The sequence below is a fragment of the Syngnathus floridae genome, chromosome 2 (assembly GCF_059516105.1).
Source record: "Syngnathus floridae isolate MCC-2025c chromosome 2, RoL_Sflo_1.0, whole genome shotgun sequence".
Lineage (NCBI taxonomy): Eukaryota > Metazoa > Chordata > Actinopteri > Syngnathiformes > Syngnathidae > Syngnathus > Syngnathus floridae.
The window spans coordinates 17,372,173-17,391,346 of record NC_142414.1 but is presented as its reverse complement, the minus strand read 5'-3'; the positions used below and the strand labels follow the sequence as shown (position 1 = coordinate 17,391,346).

At 42.8% G+C, this 19,174-nt stretch overlaps 3 protein-coding genes across 7 annotated transcripts; 2 read left to right on the top strand and 1 right to left on the bottom strand.

Annotated features, from left to right (window-relative positions):
• Positions 1-2,855: 2,855 nt before the first annotated feature.
• On the top strand, positions 2,856-7,083 carry LOC148402272 (protein-L-isoaspartate O-methyltransferase domain-containing protein 2-like). 2 transcript variants are annotated; one of them, XM_088368351.1, is made up of 7 exons: positions 2,856-3,200; positions 4,201-4,361; positions 4,635-4,785; positions 5,088-5,190; positions 5,312-5,483; positions 5,582-5,705; positions 6,032-7,083. In XM_088368351.1, the coding sequence occupies exons 2-7, from the start codon at positions 4,206-4,208 to the stop codon at positions 6,553-6,555; spliced, it is 1,230 nt and encodes a 409-aa protein (XP_088224477.1). In that variant the 5' UTR covers positions 2,856-3,200; positions 4,201-4,205; the 3' UTR covers positions 6,556-7,083. The 2 variants fall into 2 exon arrangements, with proteins under 2 accessions (XP_088224477.1, XP_088224476.1); XM_088368350.1 differs by lacking the exon at positions 2,856-3,200 and adding an exon at positions 3,641-3,949.
• A 487-nt stretch (positions 7,084-7,570) lies between these two features.
• On the bottom strand, positions 7,571-13,256 carry LOC148402271 (kinesin-like protein KIF3B). Of its 3 annotated transcripts, XM_088368349.1 has the most exons (10): positions 12,556-12,844; positions 10,460-11,961; positions 10,263-10,364; positions 9,960-10,082; positions 9,769-9,887; positions 9,582-9,698; positions 9,349-9,454; positions 8,960-9,165; positions 8,726-8,872; positions 7,571-7,799 (listed from the first exon to the last, which is right to left on the bottom strand). In XM_088368349.1, exons 2-9 carry the CDS (start codon positions 11,855-11,857, stop codon positions 8,767-8,769), a joined length of 2,277 nt encoding a protein of 758 aa, XP_088224475.1. In that variant the 5' UTR covers positions 11,858-11,961; positions 12,556-12,844; the 3' UTR covers positions 7,571-7,799; positions 8,726-8,766. The 3 variants fall into 3 exon arrangements, with proteins under 3 accessions (XP_088224475.1, XP_088224474.1, XP_088224472.1); XM_088368348.1 differs by lacking the exon at positions 12,556-12,844 and adding an exon at positions 13,107-13,256 and having other exon boundaries at positions 7,571-8,872; XM_088368346.1 differs by having other exon boundaries at positions 7,571-8,872; positions 12,556-12,843.
• A 638-nt stretch (positions 13,257-13,894) lies between these two features.
• On the top strand, positions 13,895-18,820 carry LOC148402270 (kinesin-like protein KIF3B). Of its 2 annotated transcripts, none has more exons than XM_088369338.1 (9): positions 13,895-14,054; positions 14,568-16,048; positions 16,329-16,430; positions 16,558-16,680; positions 16,766-16,884; positions 16,992-17,108; positions 17,182-17,287; positions 17,402-17,607; positions 17,711-18,820. In XM_088369338.1, the coding sequence occupies exons 2-9, from the start codon at positions 14,663-14,665 to the stop codon at positions 17,814-17,816; spliced, it is 2,265 nt and encodes a 754-aa protein (XP_088225464.1). In that variant the 5' UTR covers positions 13,895-14,054; positions 14,568-14,662; the 3' UTR covers positions 17,817-18,820. The 2 variants fall into 2 exon arrangements, with proteins under 2 accessions (XP_088225464.1, XP_088225463.1); XM_088369337.1 differs by having other exon boundaries at positions 14,565-16,048.
• The last annotated feature ends 354 nt before the right edge of the window (positions 18,821-19,174 follow it).

Below are 19,174 nucleotides of genomic sequence, written 5' to 3'. Positions count from 1 at the left end.
TGGCCTGTTTTTAGGTACACCTGAAAATGCCGGCGTACCTGAAGGAGTGTCCGTGTGATGTCACAGATCAAACAGCCAATCAGAAAGTTGGGGTGAGGGCGGGTGTGGCACTTTTCACTTAAGCTTTGGCCATGATATTTCCCTAATGAACTGTCCTGTTATTAGGTACAGTTGAAAATGGCGGTGTACTTAATGGAGTGTCCAAGTGACGTCACAGATCAAACAGCCAATCAGAAAGTGGGGGTGAGGGTGCGTGTGGCACTTTTTACTTATACCAGGGAACGAGGGAATCTTGGAAAACATGTTGGAACGCGGCCCCGAGGACTAGAGCTTGACACCTGTGACCTTTGACCATGATATTTCCCTAATAAAGTGGCCTGTTATTAGGTACACTTGAAAATGGCAGTGTACCTAATGGAGTGTCCGTGTGATTCCCTCGTTAAGCGCACCTGCGTGAAAAGTTTTAGCTCTTTTTGAACGTGAAAGTGGCTAAAAGTTTTCACGCACCTGCGCTTAACGAGGGTCACTTGGAAAACATGTTGGAACGCGGCCCCGAGGACTAGAGCTTGACACCTGTGACCTTTGACCATGATATTTCCCTAATAAAGTGGCCTGTTATTAGGTACACTTGAAAATGGCAGTGTACCTAATGGAGTGTCCGTGTGATTCCCTCGTTAAGCGCACCTGCGTGAAAAGTTTTAGCTCTTTTTGAACGTGAAAGTGGCTAAAAGTTTTCACGCACCTGCGCTTAACGAGGGTCACTTGGAAAACATGTTGTAACGCGGCCCCGAGGACTAGAGCTTGACACCTGTGACCTTTGACCATGATATTTCCCTAATAAAGTGGCCTGTTATTAGGTACACTTGAAAATGGTGGTGTACCTAATGGAGTGTCCGGGTGATTCCCTCGTTAAGTGCACCTGCGTGAAAAGTTTTAGCTCCTTCAGAACGTGAAAGTGACCAAAAACTTTTCACGCAGGTGCGCTTAACGAGGGTCGCTTGGAAAACATGTTGGAACGCGGCCCCGAGGACTAGAGCTTGACACATGTGACCTTTGACCATTATATTTCCCTAATAAAGTGGCCTGTTATTAGGTACACTTGAAAATGGCGGTGTACCTAATGGAGTGTCTGTGTGATTCCCTCGTTAAGTGCACCTGCGTGAAAAGTTTTAGCTCTTTTTGAACGTAAAAGTGACCAAAAACTTTTCACGCAGGTGCGCTTAACGAGGGTCACTTGGAAAAACATGTTGGAACGCGGCCCCGAGGACTAGAGCTTGACACCTGTGACCTTTGACCATGATATCTCCCTAATAAAGTGGCCTGTTATTAGGTATACTAGAAAATGGCGGTGTACCTAATGGAGTGTCCGTGTGATTCCCTCGTTAAGTGCACCTGCGTGAAAAGTTTTAGCTCCTTCAGAACGTGAAAGTGATAAAAACTTTTCACGCAGGTGCGCTTAACGAGGGTCACTTGGAAAACATGTTGGAACGCGGCCCCGAGGACTAGAGCTTGACACGTAACCTTTGACCATGATATTTCCCTAATAAAGTGGCCTGTTATTAGGTACACTTGAAAATGGCTGTGTACCTAATGGAGTGTCCAAGTGACGTCATAGCTCAAACAGCCAATCAGGAGGTGGGGGTGAGGGCGAGTGTGGCACTTTTCACTTTCACTTAAGCTTTTTCCCTATTGAAGTGGCCTGTGATTAGGTACACCTCATGGACACTACAATAGGTACACTACACGAGGTAAAAAAAAAAAAAAAAAAAAAAAAGAATGAACAAATAAGAACAATTCGGTGAACGATTCTTTTGAACAAATATTTTGAGTGAAACGATTCTAAAGATTTAGTTCTTAAAACTGGAATGCACATCACTAGTACAAAACAGTGCAGACGGCCATGGATTGCCAGGTCGAAATAGCTGACTGGTTAGTCTTAAGGGCTTTTGCTCGGTAAGTACATGGTTCGATCCCAAGTATGAGATGAGGTGCTTATATTGTGCAATTAACCCTTTATTTATTTTTTACCTCGTGTAGTGTACCTATTGAAGTGTCCATGAAGTGTACCTACACATATAAAGCAGTTAGCTAAATGTCTAATTTTTATGTTTTAATTGGCGAATATAAAAACAAGTAATAAAACACCAGACAAGTTTTAACATAAATGTTTATTTAAAAAAAATAATAATAAAAGTAAATTTCAAACCAGCAATCCAATGTGAAATTGCAGTAGATATATTGGATAACAATATTTAGGCATATATATGCATACACGTTATGTAAAAACTACTATAGGTGTTATAAAATCAAGATTACCCAAAGAGAAGCATAGTCTCCCCGCTGTTGCATAACAGCGCATCCCTTCATGCAATAGAGTTAGCCGTTAGCTTGGAGAAAACTTGCATAAAAGAAGTGGTGTTTCAGTGAGCGGTTCTTCCTTTCCTTGGCAAATCGTAAATCTACATTCTGGCTTACATAGTTCAAGCCAGGAGGGAGACGCAACACGTTCACTGACTGATCCGTTGATGCACGGGAAGGAAGGCAGTTGACGCATTGACTCGTTCGCGAACGGGAAAGTCAGGATTCCTTCCCTCACTGATCCGTTCTCGCGATGAACTGGAAATGCAAATCACTCACTCACTGACTCGTTCACTCACATCCGTTCAGTTGGTGAACGGGAAATGCAATTCACGATTCATTCGTGGACTGGAAGTTACGTCATTTTCTTCTTTGTTTTCTTTTACGGCGAGGTGGCGCCAGCTTCAATGCACATTACTGACACCTACTGGTTAGTCATATGAACTGAAAAAAGTCTCGTTCACTGAAAGGATTCGTTCTTTTGAACGGATCGTTCACGCACGAGCCAACACTATTTTGCAGAGGAGGCACGGAGCATGCATTCGCCAGTGTGATGTGGCAAACCGAGCCATGAAAAGAAGAAAACAAGTGGGACTACAGAAATGACGTGTGCGACTTTGCAAGACCGCTGAAGCTAAATTTCTTGGCGCTGTCTGCAAAGTCTGTGAACGTGTGCTTGCTGACTACATTCGCGTCATCGCTTGATTTACGTCTGACGTCAAAGCGTCAGCCGGCCCAATGTTTACATCCTGCAGTTGGTGTGTTTTTAACTGGATCCGCGAACAAGAGGCTGGCTATTGAAGAGACCACAAGCTGAAAAGCTCCATCAGCGGCCCATTAAGGTCCGTATGGCCTAACATAGTTTGTAAGCAGTTAAATGGATGTTTTCTTTGCGTCTCCATTGTTTCTCCCCTCCCCCTACTGGCGAAGACGACGACGTTGGTTTGTTTTGGCCCTCTCGTATGAACGCAGTTATGCTGAATGATTCATTTATGGCGATCTTGATTGTAAACAACAAGTTCGCGTCAAATTTGCTGTTAAAGTGGTGCATAATTGAGGACAAAAATGGAAGCTCGCGTAAACGTATGCATTATGATTTTTACACGTCTTTCTAGCAGTCAACCTGAAAGCTACTTGAATGAATCGACGATTTACTGCTCTAATGGAAGAGCTTTGCATGGAAGTAGATCCCCGAGCCTACTGACTTTATGTGATACCGCGAGACGATTTGGTCACAGCGCCGCGCCGTGGCCCCGCTTTTCCATTCCACCGATTTTTCATTTAAATAATCGACGCTCGATTTTATACACGCGGATGGCGGTGTCGCACTTCGTGTCTGCATCCATATGCGCAACCAAACGGGTCTATTCAAATTCCTTTTTGTGTTTTATGGCTTTGCGGTCAGCCTGTGCACCCTGTGATCTTTTGGTCCTGTTTGGTCCGGAGCTCTGCTGTTGTTTTTAACACCGCTCGGTAGCACAAAGGCTGGCATTCATTCACACCTACCCGCACTTGCGTTATGCTGCCAAAAGCAGAATTTCAACCTCAAGAGGACCCGAAACCTCGAATAAACGTGTAGAATGAATGTTAGGTAAGAACATGGCGGGGGAGGGTCAGTTCATGGAGCCCAGATTTCAAAGCTAACATGGTGAAGCTGCAACATAACATGTTATGTTGCATGCAAATGAAATAAGTTGCCATCAGAAGTGAAGTCCAAGTGCAAATGCTTTTAAAAACCTATGCAAGATGTTTATCTTTTCTGTAAGCACCTCTGTAAAAACCTCCAAATCTAATTCCAAGATTCCTACATTGGACTCACTGCATGTGTTTCGTCACCTTTAGGCATCATGGGTGGAGCTGTGAGTGCCGGCGAGGACAATGATGACTTGATTGACAATCTGAAAGAGGCCTACTACATCCGCTCGGACTTGGTGGAGCGGGCTTTTCGTGCCGTTGACCGCGCCGACTATTACCTCGATGAGTACAGGGAGAACGCCTACAAGGTGAGCAAAGTTGAAACTCTGCAAAAGCAAGCAAACAAAAATCAAGTGCAGTAAACATGAGAGTAGGGGAAAAAGTACTGTGGTCTGACATCAATGGCCCTTAAAGAGAAATCAGCAGAAAAATTGCGTAAAGGAGAGTCAATTCGGAACATCATCATACCATATAAGTTACAAATTTGAATTAAGTGTTTACGTTTTGTGACCAGGGCCTGCTAGATTGACATATTTGTAGTTACAAGAAAGTTGACTTGCTTAATGTTTCTTGAAATTTAGGATTTGGCTTGGCGGCATGGGAACATTCACCTGTCAGCTCCATGTATCTACTCTGAGGTGATGGAGGCTTTGGACCTCCACCCTCGTGTCTCTTTCCTAAATCTTGGCAGTGGGACGGGCTATCTCAGTACTATGGTGGGGCTCATACTGGGTAGGTGATTGACTATATTTGCCACATCCGAATGAAGCTTCATCTGTTATTGTTGTGTGAATTAGGCAGCATTTTAGAAAGAAGCAACAACCTGGAGCCTGGAATTCTAAACGTTTGTTTCATGAACAATTTGAGCTATGTGCAACATTTTTGTAGAAAAATCAACTCCCTTTACACAATATTTTTGATATACAAACGGTCTTGCCATGGATGAGAGAATGTATCCATTTTTGCTTCTTTAAAAAACAAAAGTCATTACTGGCACAGTTTATACAGTACATATTGTGTGTGAATTGTCCCAGGACCATTTGGAGTGAATCATGGGATTGAATTGCATGCTGACGTCATCGAGTATGCCTACCAGAAGCTTGATTCCTTCATCAAAACCAGTGACAGTTTTGACAAGTGAGTATCAGAATAGTTTTATGACACTGTCTAGACTTTAAACACTGCATGATTGCGAACCTGAATAGCAGGAAGCTTTGGCTGAAAGGTTGCTATTTACCCTTGCTTTGCCTCCAAACAGATTTGAGTTCTGCGAGCCATCTTTTGTGGTGGGCAACTGTCTGGAGATCTCTCCGGAGAGCCGTCAGTACGACAGAGTTTACTGTGGGGCCGGGGTGCAGAAGGATCACGAGAAATATGTGAAGAACCTAATAAAGGTTGGCGGCATCCTGGTCATGCCGCTTGAGGAAAAGGTTAGTGTATAGATGTTGACTTTATGAACATCGACCACCGTCATGTGTGTGAATATACATCGGACCGCACACATATGATGAATTCCTTCTTTTTGCAGCTGACCAAGATCACCCGCACAGGACCAAACAGCTGGGAGACCAAAAAGATCATTTCTGTGTCCTTTGCTCCTCTCATTCAGCCCAAACACAACGTGAATGGCAAACCCAAGACTGTCCCACTGCGTAAGTCACGTGATCTGGTTATCAATAGAACGTGGCAATGTACAATTTCAACCGGCCTCACTAGTTTTTTCACGTCACTTTTATAAATAATTTCCTTCACAAACAGCTACTAATGTCAGCAATAACACCAGATTTTGGGGGCCTAACAAAATAATTGGATTTAAATCAACTGAAGTGCTTATAGGTTCAGGAAACAGGATTGTTTTTTAAATTAACAATGAAAAAAACTAAAATTATAAGGTTTGCTCAGTAACATGTCATACAATTGGCTAAAATGAGTTGGCCTAACTTGACCGTCTACTTTTACTCTTGTTTCAATTTTGCAGCAAAGTACGAGGTACGAACCTTACAGGAGCTCGCTCGTTTCTGCATCCGCCATACGCTGCGAGCGACCAGTGACGCAGGAGAATGCCAATCTCGCACCCGTGGCTCCTCGTTTAGCGTGGGCAGGGGTCTGGCCGTGGCCGGGCTTCACAAATACGGCCCTCGCTTCAAACGCCGCCGCGTGCACCGGCGTCGCTGCAACGCCCTCGTCCTGGCCACCCGCCAGGTGGTCGGCAGCGCTATGAGCCCTGCGTCTTTGGACAGTAACAATAACCAGGGAGGGAGAGCCGAGGACGAGGAGGCGGGCCGGAGGGAGGTTAGGCGGTGCAGGAGGGCAGCTCGAAGCTTGATGGAAGAAGAGGAGATGGTGGAGGAAGAGGTTGAAGAGGAGCAGGAGGAAGAGGAAAGGGAGACCGGAGAGCTTCTCCGAGTTCAGCCTGCTGTCAACGTGTTGCGAGAGAGGATCCTCAGCCTTCCGCTGCCTGAGCCTTTGAAGAGGTTCCTCTTGTACTACAGAAACAAGTGAGCAACCAGGCAGCAGAGACTTGAAGACAACCCCCCACCTACCCGCCCTGCAGACAGCAGGACAGCATGCCTGACATCATCTAGCCCTTGCTAATGGTAGACCAGGGGTCACCAACTGAGAGCTACTTCTTGGCTACTAATTCATGGGCCGCCATTTTGAAACAAATTTTTAGAATTGACAAATGTGCTCAAATGATCTTAAATATGTTGTGTCATAATAATCATGAATGATGATTTGAATATCAACTCGCCACACTATTTCTATGAATCATTTCTGCAGCATTCCTAGGAAGTCATAATGTCCCATCACTGGTGAGCCATTTTTACAAGAGGCCCCTGGGCTACCTTGGTGCTTGGGGGCTGCCCGGTTTTCGTGGGCAACATGTTGGTGATCCCTGGTGTAGACTCTATTCAACAGTCCCATCTTGTTTGATCGATGTGCAGTTTTGATTTGCTGCTGAATGTATATGATCATTTTTGTATAATGCACCAGGAATGGTGTGAATAAATGGGTTGTTGTTTTTTGTAATTTGAGCTGTATTATTGACTGCTGTAATAAAGTGGATTCGACTAAAGTAAATAGTTCCATTATTGGGGTCAGCCACAACTGTTCTGGAAATAAATTCCTTAAACAAATAAAAATGTCCATCATTACGACGCGATACGGTTAGCAAACGTACTTAATGTCAAACACAGACAAAGTGCGCAAAGGCTCAAATATGTAAAATTACATTTGGGCACATGGTGAGGGTTGAGTGATTTTAAAAGTAAGTGGATTCTGCTGTTTTTTTTTTACCGTGGTACCGAATCAGTATCGAGAATTGTGGAAAATCACCAGGTATTGGTACCAACTACTGAAATTCTGGTATCGTGACAACCTTGCAAAGAAGTCAAAAGCTGACAAAACTCATTCCAGTTTTCAATTGATACTCATTTTTTATAAACGGACTAAATCTGACATCTGTGAGAATTCTACGCAATACGAGTATCATAAAAACATTGCTTGAAAGCAGTGATTAGTATTGTGTTCACTATTCATTTTTATGACTCATTTTCATTGCCAACATTGTGAACAATACAAAAAGATGTCATCAGGTAACTTTTGTATACAGTATTAGTAAAGTGACAAGTGAAGACTTGCAGCAAGCTAACCTGGAAAAATGATTACATCCTCTTCACATTTATACATCAACTAGACGACAATCGATTACAGTTCCACCTCCGACTCTTAACCTGTTGGAATGTCTGGAGGAATATGAAAGAGGGAAATGCTTAACTTAGCAAACAGGGAACAGCAGTCCCCACAATGTTTTGCTTCTGACGATCATAAACAGAATTATAATTCAAACTTAGCTCAATAGTGTTTGTTTTAGCTTTAAAATATGTAACATGACGAATGCTAGTATTTATATTTAGCAAAAACATAATTTTATGAACATGCTTCAAACAGCTATAGCGTTATAACCTCAGACAGGTTAATTGAATATTTATCTCCTTACAATGGCACTTGTCAGTGGTTGAGACAAGTGTCAATGTTGTATCGGAAAATTCTACAAAAAGTATTTGAATGCAAAGTCCATGTTGACACGCATCACAGCTTGCTGACCAATTAGTGTGTCCACTGTAAAAAGTGCATTTTTCATCATGGGGTACATATTGGTCATTTTGAACAATATTGAGCTGGGAAGCTTACAGTTGCAATATCTATTGTACGCCTCTCTTTGCTTTCACTTTGACGTTCATCACTTGCATCGAGACCACCGTCGTGCCAACCGGGATGGCTGACCCAAGTGGGCTCTTTCAGCTGGACGTCACCCGTAGCGCATGACTAACTGTGTGGAACACAACTGGCCTCACCTCGATTCATTATTCTGTGGAATGTGCCGAGCAAGGGATATTTGAACTCTTAGGACAAATTGGCATTTGGTTTCTTTACATTAAGAACTTTAAAGTTGGCCAAGTTCAGTAGACTGTTGCACACCGTGGCCACGAGTCCTTGTGTTGTGATGAACGTTCTTTAAATATACTCAAAGATTAAAAAGCATCTGATAGTAGCAAATAGTGGTTACAATTCATTGTTTCCCTACAAAGCAGCATTAATGTTTATACTTTCTTGTGTCTTTTGCAGATTTCACAATAGTGTTGCCTTGGGCAGGATAAAAAGCATTCACCTTTGAGCTGCACAGCAGAGGTTTGTAGCAGGCCGCAGCTTTCACTTGGGCACCAGCCCACGGGATTGTGGATAAATTGGAGAGGGTGGATTGTGAACATTGAATGAAGAAGTCCAAGTGTTTGATTGCTTGCCTGTTCTTGGTCGACTGAATGACAAGAAACCAATTTGATCCATGAGATCTCAACATGAAGACATTTGAATGAATGAAGTGTTGTTTGTTTGTGCAACTTACGCCGATTTTGGTTTCCTGAGACTTCCACTGGCACTGGCGGGAGGTGCAAAGCTGCTATTAAATCCAGAGGCGTCAACCTGAAGATCGGCCTCATTCTTCAGCGCGTCTTCCAGAGCCGCTGCTACCTTTGGGGCGATAACTGGCCGCTGATAATCTTTGGTGGTCCGCGATGGCATTTCCATGCCCAACAGAAGGATGTTCTCAGCCTGGCGGATGAGACAAAAACAAACCGGGAACATGTTTTGTGCCAACTATGACACAATGTGAGAAATCTGTACAAAAGTAATTTTTTGTTTGGTTACATTTCTGTATTGTGGATTCTAACGACGCTCGTTCCCAAATATACGCGCGTTTTTAAGCTAATATTCTCATTTAAATGAACAACTTACTTTATATCTCACGTCAGGGCTATCCTTCATGGCCATCCGAGCATGGTTACTGAGAGGCCTTCGGAAACCAATAGCGGACTGAGGCCTGCTCATCATCTGATGTTCACTGAAAACAAACAAACAAACATACAATGAGACTAAACAAATACTCCCTTGTACATAATTACATAATTATAATTTATTCAAGTGGACAGGCTGTTAATGTGTGCATGGTGTCTAATGCGATAACTCACTCCTCAATATGTGTGATGGGCCTCATCTTCCAGTATTCATCCTCGTCGTCGAAGAAAGCCCTGTTGACTATTTTGTTCTTCTCTTCGAATGGAATGAAATTCTCAATGATCAGTTGCCTACAACGCGAAGAATTAGACAAAGACAATGAGAAAGTAGAAGTTGCATGGGCAAGTGCAGACATCATACTTGAGTTTAAGGTCTCTGGTGAGCTCATTCTGGGTCTGTTCGAGCTCCTGGCGCTCATTGATGTGTGCTTCCTGGATGTCGTGGATTTCTGCCTTCACTGCCTGCAGTTTGGCAAACAACTGGAGAGAAAAACAAAGAAGCCAAGAAAGGTTGACCTGAATCATTCTTGGAATCAACGCTGCAGTGGCTACCTTTTTCAGTTTCTTGGTTTTAATGTCGACTTCCTGTTGCAAAGAACTGTACGTCTCCTTCAGCTCCAGAGTTTCCTCGTCTCGACACTCCATTTGTTGTTGCATCTCTCGCTCTTTCCGTTTCTAGAAACAGAAAAAAATTAACCGACCCAGACAGAAGCGTATTCCAGATTCCACATTTTCAATTTAGCATGAAAAAGAAGATGCAGACGTCATGCAACAGGACACAGGTGGCTTAAGCTTCAATCGAGACCTCACATGATCCTTGATGGAAGCCGATAAAGTCAAATTTATTGTACTTACTTGTTCAGCAATTTCCTGTCTTTTCAGCTCCAGCATCTTCTGCTGCTCATTGGTATGATCTACAATGTTCTTCCCTCCAACTAAAAGTTTACTTTCCATGGCCTGGAAGAAGTAAAAAAGGGGGAAAAAAATTATGAAATCAACTGCAACGCCTCATTACACCAGAGAATGGTTTGAATGAGTCCATGTCCGCTTACCCGAACTTTGGCTGACAACAAGTCTCCTGCTTCCTGCGCTTTCTTAAGGTCTTCCATTTTCTTCTGCTTCTCCTTCAGGAGTTGAGCTTTCTCTTCAGCCACCAGACTGTGATCCTCCATGATGGCTTTCCTCTCCCTCTCCAGCTTCTCCTGCTGCTCCCGCCAATAATCAATTTTGTTGTTGTCCACTTCATCTTCCTCTTCGCTGGCTTGTTCGTGACCATCGCCACTGCTACAATCGCCCCTCCTCTTATGCCTCCTCTTGTTTTTCTTTCCTGTACGCCTCTCGAGTTGCGCCTTCAGTTTTGCAATCTCCTCTTGAAATTTTCTGAGCAAAGCATCTTTGGGGTCCTCATTGACACGGGGCTTATTCTTGATGTTCTTTGCCCTGTTTGAGTAGCGTAGCGTGGTTAAAGTCTCTTCCACGTTGTAAGATGCCGGGCCAATGTTGGCGACCATGACAGTGCGAGCGTTGCCTCCAAGAGAGTCCTGCAAAAGTCGGGTGAGTTTAGAATCTCTGTAAGGGATGTGGCTGCTCCGACCGTCCACCAGAGCCGATATGACATTCCCTAAAGCAGAAAGTGACAGGTTGATTTTCGTAGCTTCTTTCAGCCGCTCCCCCTGAGCCCCGGTCTTGGTCTGCCTTTCACTACCGGCTAGATCCACCAGATTGAGTTTGCCAACTCGGATGTGGTTCTCCCCATCCGGTCCCAGTTCACTGCATTCTACAGTGATGACAAAGATGGCGTGAGAACGGGAGCTGTGTTCGTTCATGTTGGTCGAGCCCACTGAGCGATTCTGATTGCCCACGTTCATGACATTTTCGATTTCCCGCACACTCTTTGTGACAAATGATGACAGGTCCTTAACATAAATGCCAGTGTCCGGCCTCTCTCTCAACTCCAAACGTCGAGCTTGGTCCTTGGAGAGTAAATCTCTGATTTCCTCTTGATAGATCTCCAGATATGATGCTCGCACCAGGTACTGCTGATTCTGAGATCTTGAAATGTGAGTGAAGATGTGGTCAAATGAGTTGGGGATAACTCCTCTCCTTTCTGCGTCATTTCTTACACCCTCCATGGTGTACGTTTTCCCTGTGCCTGTTTGTCCATAAGCAAAGATGGTTCCGTTAAATCCTTGGAGAACGGAATCCACAAGGGGCCTAAAGGTTTCATCATATAAATCTAGCTGCTTTGAATTGCAGTCATAGACTGAATCAAATGTGAAAACTTTGGGCAGTTCACCAGCAGAAGCTTCCCTGGGGTTCCGGACAATAATTTGACCAAATTTGACATCAACAGACACCACACACTCATACGTGGCTGCCAGTTCTTTCTCATTCATGGGGCGACAACGGACCACTACTTTCACTGACTCCGAACTCTTGCTTTTGGACATGATGTGGACCAGAGGATTACACACTCAGTATGATACACAGTTCCTTCTGTTTGTCAAGCAAGGTGTCAGGGAAATCCTACCAACACAACCATCGACATCAGAACCTGTTGGCAAAAACAACAACAGATGTTAATGACGGCCAATGCTGCAATATGTGATGACATGGTAGCCAGCAATAAACATTGTCATTAAAAGGGTATATTTTGGTTGTGGTTCAGTTTCAACCGATTGCAATGGAAAGCCAAAGTGCTGCAAAACCACAGCAATGTTGCAAGCAATGACTGCGATAAATCTGGTGACAGCAGCATTTAAACAAAGCACTGATAGTTAGGGGGGGTGGGGGGTATAAATTACGGGCATCTTCATAAAATAAGATCATTAAACGGTAACAACTTGCTAGCGTCATTGATCCGTAAATGTTGATTCTACGAGCACTGCATGCAATTGGATCATATTAAAGTTAGTAACAATCCCTTAACTTGCCGGATCGACGAACAGACGCAAGCTAAAATAAACTACAGCCCCACCATGAGACGACAAAATCGACCAAGCAGCAGCAAACACACAGGTAACCTAGGCTACAAGTCTTATCGCAGCTTTTTCCTTGCTGCAGAACCGAATAATCGGATACATTCACCATATCACCAAACGAATAAGAAACATTTCAGGCGTTTAGAACCTCTGCATTGGATACATACCCTTCCCCAAGTTATTTACCAAAAAAAGTTACGTAAAAAAAAAAATACAGCTTCGTTCCTTAGCTAATCCGATACTGTTAGCCACTGGCTCATTGCCACAATGGTCCGCGTCTAAGTTGCCACATCCGACTGCCACATCCCCCAACTGAGTGAACGTGAAAGGCAGTTTACAGTTAAAAGTGACGGTCTGCATTTAAAAAGAATTAAATATACTCCATGCATCTGATTATCTTAAAATACATTCTTATTTTTGGTAGTTTGTGAATGCTGACAACGATTCTTTAAAAGCATCTTTCTCTGTTATCTGGCAACCGTGGCTCGGCATATGACTATCAGATGGTTTATCTATAACAGGCAAACCATAACATAAGCAACGCGAACAAACCTAAAGTTTGACTGGTAATACGCGTATTCAGTGAACAACAGGCTGTATAGTCCATTTTAGAGGTAAATTATATTTGAATGGCGAATTTAAATTGCAAAAACAAATCTAAATTGATACTGAATATGACAAACATTAGTTATATCGTGTATTGCTGTAAAATACCTACATTACTCTGATTAGATAGACTCGCGTTCATTTCCCCGGAAAATGACGTGCAGTAGACGCATTCCTCAAGAAATTAAGGAAAAGCAATCAATGGCAGAGCCACGGCTCTACAGTTTGTACTTATCCTTCCTTACTTCCATCCATCCATCCATCCATCCATCCATCCATCCATCCATCCATCCATCCATCCATCCATCCATCCATCCATCCATCCATCCATCCATCCATCCATCCATCCATCCATCCATCCATCCATCCTCTTTCTATTGTTCAAAACAAACACGTGTGGAGGAGCTGCTCTAAGTTGAATAGCAATTACATTACCATGAACTCGAACTACTACAACGACTACTACTAAATTGATAAAATGACAATAAGAAAAGTGGCAAGCAGAAGCCTTTCATTGAAAGAGACTATACGTAGTCTCCTTACAGAACTATAGATCCTGTTAGTTGTGTTGATGCTAAAATGTTAGTGTTACAATTACTTGTTGGGGGTAATAAAATAAAAACTTTATTCAAACGGGCACCTACTTTATCCCCACAAGAAAAAAAACATCGATCTAGCTTATCTATCGTTCCTGAAGTTAGGGATTCAAACGGGAAGTGATCGGTGAATCAGCTTTTTAAAATGTACATTTCGCTGTAACTAAGAGTCGAACCCCCCCCCCCCGTCGGTGTTGCTATGGTAACAAGTAACAACGCTGATGTACTGACGTTTTTTTAGAAAGAAAGCCGAACGTCAGAAACGCCCGCAATAACATTTGACACGGTTGACTGGTTTCGTCAAATGAATGGCCAAATACCTATGGGGTCACGTGATAGATTGCGGACAACGTAAACCTTGTTGGGAAGGTTTATTGCCGGTGACTTTTAAAATTTCATGCGAATAATAAACAATGACACGCAAATATAGACTAAAAGCAGTACAAGTTTACCTACACGTTCAGGTAAGTTTCAAATCTTGTGTTAGCCAAATTATTTATTGGTGCGTTGTAAAGCTAAATGCAAGATAGTGTGCATGCATTGTTTATGCGGTTTATGTACCGTGTGACCCATCTACTGAAAAAATCTCTCACAAAAATTTTAATTATAGGCCTTAAATTTTCCAAAGTGTACTCTGGGAGCAATAGAAAAAGTCCAAGTAATTGGTCCCAAGTGGTAAAACCACAGAGTAAATGTTATATGTTGAGGTCGCTTGGAATTACTCCATTTAACATCATGAAGTTTATGGTTAAAAAAGGCAAAATATGAAATTTTGACAAAATGTATTTGTATGATAGACCGACTCAGTGAGCAATTTGTTGATTGTAGTGACACCAAGACCATCTTTGCTGTTTTATTATTATTATTATTATTATTATTATTATTATTATTATTATTATTATTATTATTATTATTTTAGCTTGACTGTTGCTAATAAAAGTTTTTCATATGACAAGTTTTCTTTGTTTCTTCAGCAGGTTCTGATCTGTGCTTACGGCTGGTGAGATTTCACTAGCAGGGCATATGATACAGCTTGCTAACCTGCACGTGTTGACCATCCCCTCCGTTCAAAATGTCCACTAGCTCGGAGTCTATAAAAGTAGTGGTGCGTTGTCGTCCTATGAATGAGAAAGAACGGGCGGCCACGTTTGACAGTGTGGTCTCAGTTGATGTCAAATTGAGACAAATTATTGTCAAGAACCCGAGAGACTCTTCATCTTGCAAGTCCTCAAAAGTCTTTACGTTTGATTCGGTCTACAACTGGAAGTCAAAGCAAATCGAACTCTACAATGAGAGCTTCAGGCCGCTTGTGGATTCCGTTCTACAAGGATTTAACGGAACCATCTTTGCTTATGGACAAACTGGCACAGGGAAAACATACACTATGGAAGGTACAAGAAATGATCCAGAAAGGAGAGGAGTTATCCCCAACTCATTTGACCACATCTTCACTCACATTTCAAGATCTCAGAACCAGCAGTACCTGGTGCGAGCATCATATCTGGAGATTTATCAAGAAGAGATCAGAGATTTACTTTCCAAGGACCAATCGCGGCAACTTGAGCTGAGAGAGAGGCCGGACATGGGTGTTTATGTGAAAAATCTGTCCTCCTTTGTCACCAGGAGTAAAGAGGAGATTGAAAATATTATGAACGTGGGCAATCAGAATCGCTCAGTGGGCTCGACCAACATGAACGAATACAGCTCCCGTTCTCATGCCATCTTTGTCATCACTGTAGAATGCAGTGAACTGGGGCCGGATGGGGAGAACCACATCCGAGTTGGCAAACTCAATCTGGTGGATCTAGCCGGTAGTGAAAGGCAGACCAAGACCGGGGCTCAGGGGGAGCGGCTGAAAGAAGCTACGAAAATCAACCTGTCACTTTCTGCCTTAGGGAATGTCATATCGGCTCTGGTGGACGGTAAGAGCAGCCACATCCCTTACAGAGATTCTAAACTCACCCGACTTTTGCAGGACTCTCTTGGAGGCAACGCTCGCACTGTCATGGTCGCCAACATTGGCCCGGCATCTTACAACGTGGAAGAGACTTTAACCACGCTGCACTACTCCAGCAGAGCAAAGAACATCAAGAACACACCGTGCATCAATGAGGACCCCAAAGATGCGCAGCTCAGGAAATTTCAGGAGGAGATTGTAAGACTGAAGGCACAACTGGCGATGCGTATTGGAAGGAAAAGCAGAAGGAGAAAGAGGAGGACTGGAGAGGATCTGGAAGAGCAGAATGCAGATGATGACAACGAAGATGACAACGAGGACAACAAAGGGGATTATTGGCGGGAGCAGCAGGATATGCTGGAGAGAGAGAGAAAAGCCATCATGGAGGATCACAGCCTGGTGGCAGAGGAGAAAGTTCAACTACTTGAAGAGAAGGAGAAGAAAATGGCTGACCTGAAAAGGGAGCAGAAGGAGGGAGAGCTTCTGGCAACCAAAATTAAGGTAATATTCACAGATCACCTGTTTTCTGGGTTTGGTCATGTGACCACAACTTGAGCTGTGATTGGTCGTTACCTGAGTGAACTCACGGGATGTCCATTTCAGTTGACAGAATGTGACAAAATGACCGTCCCCTGAGACTGATTCCACAAAATCAACATTAATCAGAATGCCATGTTTCTTTCACTTGAATGAAATCTAATGTAGTCAAGAGTGTATTTGATGCCAGTTATAAATTTAATATTTGTCACAAAAGTAAAGGACACCTGTTTTTGCCTTGCAGACAATGGAGAGTAAACTACTTGTTGGGGGGAAGAACATTGTGGATCATACAAACGAGCAGCAGAGGATGCTGGAGTTGAAAAGACAAGAAATCGATGAACAGGTACGTATGACGATCTCACTAGTTAAAAATTCAATTCTTCCTACCTTGCATCTTCTCAGTCCAGACGTTTTCAGGTGTCCAGGAGCATCTCCTTTTATCAACAGAAACAACCCCTTTGTTTTTCTAGAAATCGAGAGAGCGAGAGATGCGTCAGCAGGTGGAAAGTCGAGACGAGGAGAATCTGGAGCTAAAGGAGACCTACTCTTCTCTTCAGCAGGAAGTTGACATTAAATCCAAGAAAGTGAAAAAGGTACATTAAGTTACTATATGGTTCTACTTTCTTGTTTGTGAAATCTGTGCAATTGAGGAGTCCTGCGTTCGATCTTGCCCTCCAGTTGTTTGCCAAACTGGAGGCTGTGAAGGCAGAAATCCATGACATCCAGGAGGCACACATCAGTGCGCGCCAGCAGCTAGAACAGACCCAAAATGAACTTACCCGGGACCTAAAACTCAAGTATGGACCAATTATGTTCTTCCTCATGCATACTTGGACTTGTGACGTTGCATGATGCTGATGACCTTTTTCCTCATGGTCCATGTTTGATTGTTTTCTTCTTTTAGGTCTCAGATGATTGATAATTTTATTCCACCAGAAGACAAGAAGAAAATAATCACCAGAGCTTATTTTGACGAAGAGGATGAATACTGGAAGATGAAGCCCATCACACGCATTGAGCAGTAAGTCCCATGATGCAATACACAGTCTTCACTTTATCAACTGTTTAGCTTATAGCTACACATTTGTGCTCAGTGATCCTCGGATGATGAACAGGCCTCAGTCTGCCATTGGATTCAGAAGACCTCTGAGTCACCATGCCCGCATGGTCATGATGCTCAGCCTTGATATGAGATACAAAGTAACTGTACTTTACACCCCTCTTTCAATCCTTATATTTTTTCAACATGACTCAAACTCAGTGAGTTGAAAATTCTCCCTCATGTACCTGCTTTGGCTTTTGTCACATTGTCAGGCTGAAAACATCCTCTTGCTCGAAATGGATCTCCCGTCTCGAACCACCAAAAACTACCAGCAGCCAGTAATCGCCCCAAAGGTGGTGGCAGCTTTGAAGGATGCTCTGAAGGATGAGGAGGATCTGGAGGTGGATGCATCGGGGTTTGATAGTAGCCTTTCACCTGTCCCCAGTACAAGTGGAAGCATCAGGAAACCAAAGTCTGGGTAGGTCAAAGAAACACACTTCACCATTTGATTTGCTTACTTGCTTTGGCATGGCCATGCTAGTTAGTTAATTTCACTGTTTCTCATGACTTTCATCCTTTAGTCGACCAAGATCAAGCAAGCAGTCGGGCACTCGCACTGCTTCTTGCAGCCCTCACAATCTTACATCTCCAATTTACCCACAATCCCGTGGGCTGGTTCCCAAGTGAAGATGCAATCTGCCATCAACGTTTATTTTATTTATTGCTCAAGTATGAGCCAGCAGAGACCGAATTCAAATGTTAAGCGTGCTTTTCGTAAGCATGAATAATGTAACACACGCACAAAATATGTGATCGCATTTGAGTATTTCTTAATGTTTTCATGAAACACTTTCTATCCACTTACTCATGATTTTAATTTCTTAAATTGTGAAAAAAATGTGTGATTTTTAAATCTGAGTTTTTATCGGTTTATTGAATTTACATTGTTTATTATTAATTTATTTCACCATGTACTGCTTGCTATTGTTTTTTGGTGTTCATGTCAACTCAACATGATTTGGACTTAGTATTTCTGTTCATGGTTTGATTTCATCCTTTTGCCACTGATTGTTTTTTTCCTTGCCACAAGGGGGCAGAGTTGTGTCACGTAGAAATTTTCCAAGAGGTAGGGCGTTTCAAAAGTCTGGCCTAACATCGCCATCTCGTGTTCATTCGTTTATTTTAGACTACTGTCGAGAATAAGCACGCAAGGGAAGATTTAGAGCTGCAAACCACAAGCTCTATATACCTAAACGACAATGTAATGCTTTGCAAGATAGACAAATTTGTAACAAATTTTCATTTGAATTTGTCTTGCTTTGTTCTGATCCTCTGCACGTCAGCGTCAATACATCAATACGGCCTGTGACGAAATCGGTGTAAGGGATTTATAACATCTGCGGATTGTGGTTGAGAATTCGTCACCACTTTATAGCCATTTTATCTTTGAGCATGAATCACTTCAACGTGTGCAACCTCTAACTACTCAGAACCACTTTGTGTACAAAGCACTCCAAAAGGATTTTAGGTGACTTTGCAATCATTTGTGTCCCTTGACAGATTGGATGTTTTATGCGCAGTATTGTCCCTTAAGAAGGGAAGTCTCTGAGGATGCAAAAGGAATTTTGGGTGTTGCTCTGAATGTTTTAAAAACATGTCTCTGAGTCAATAAAAAAGGGTGTTTGTGGATACTTTTTTCTCCCTCCGGTATTTAAGAAGTTGGAATGAAAGTACCACGCTGATTTATTGTGTTCTATTTCTTTTGTGACTGTCAGAACGCCTTGAAGCACACCAAACGTGCACCAGCGAAGGAGAGATTAGAAAGAAAATCATAGACTAAGGTTGAGGTTATACGAATATCTCCAAGCAACTTGGTCCTGTGATTACTTTTGCAAATATCCCGGAATTTAAGACCAACATGACTAGTCGACTTAGTTTATGCGGTTTTATGTCAAAATTGTCATTTTTGTCCTTAATAAGTCATTTTGGATTGGGAAAGGGTAAAATGTTTTAATTCGAGGTTTGATTCATCAACAACCAATTAT

What these genes read in the sequence shown, in the direction of transcription:
- LOC148402270 (XM_088369338.1), top strand. Translation starts at nt 14,663, where the DNA reads ATGTCCACTAGCTCGGAGTCTATAAAAGTAGTGGTGCGTTGTCGTCCT. An exon ending in AATCCAAGAAAGTGAAAAAG is followed by an intron (nt 16,681 to 16,765) that starts GTACATTAAGTT and finishes CTTGCCCTCCAG; the next exon opens with TTGTTTGCCAAACTGGAGGC. An exon ending in CCCATCACACGCATTGAGCA is followed by an intron (nt 17,109 to 17,181) that starts GTAAGTCCCATG and finishes ATTTGTGCTCAG; the next exon opens with TGATCCTCGGATGATGAACA.
- LOC148402272 (XM_088368350.1), top strand. An exon ending in ACAGGGAGAACGCCTACAAG is followed by an intron (nt 4,362 to 4,634) that starts GTGAGCAAAGTT and finishes CTTGAAATTTAG; the next exon opens with GATTTGGCTTGGCGGCATGG. An exon ending in TCATGCCGCTTGAGGAAAAG is followed by an intron (nt 5,484 to 5,581) that starts GTTAGTGTATAG and finishes TTCTTTTTGCAG; the next exon opens with CTGACCAAGATCACCCGCAC.
- LOC148402271 (XM_088368348.1), bottom strand. Translation starts at nt 11,857, where the DNA reads ATGTCCAAAAGCAAGAGTTCGGAGTCAGTGAAAGTAGTGGTCCGTTGT. An exon ending in ACCAGAGACCTTAAACTCAA is followed by an intron (nt 9,699 to 9,768) that starts GTATGATGTCTG and finishes TTCGCGTTGTAG; the next exon opens with GCAACTGATCATTGAGAATT. An exon ending in CTCAGGAAACCAAAATCGGC is followed by an intron (nt 8,873 to 8,959) that starts GTAAGTTGCACA and finishes CTTGTCATTCAG; the next exon opens with TCGACCAAGAACAGGCAAGC.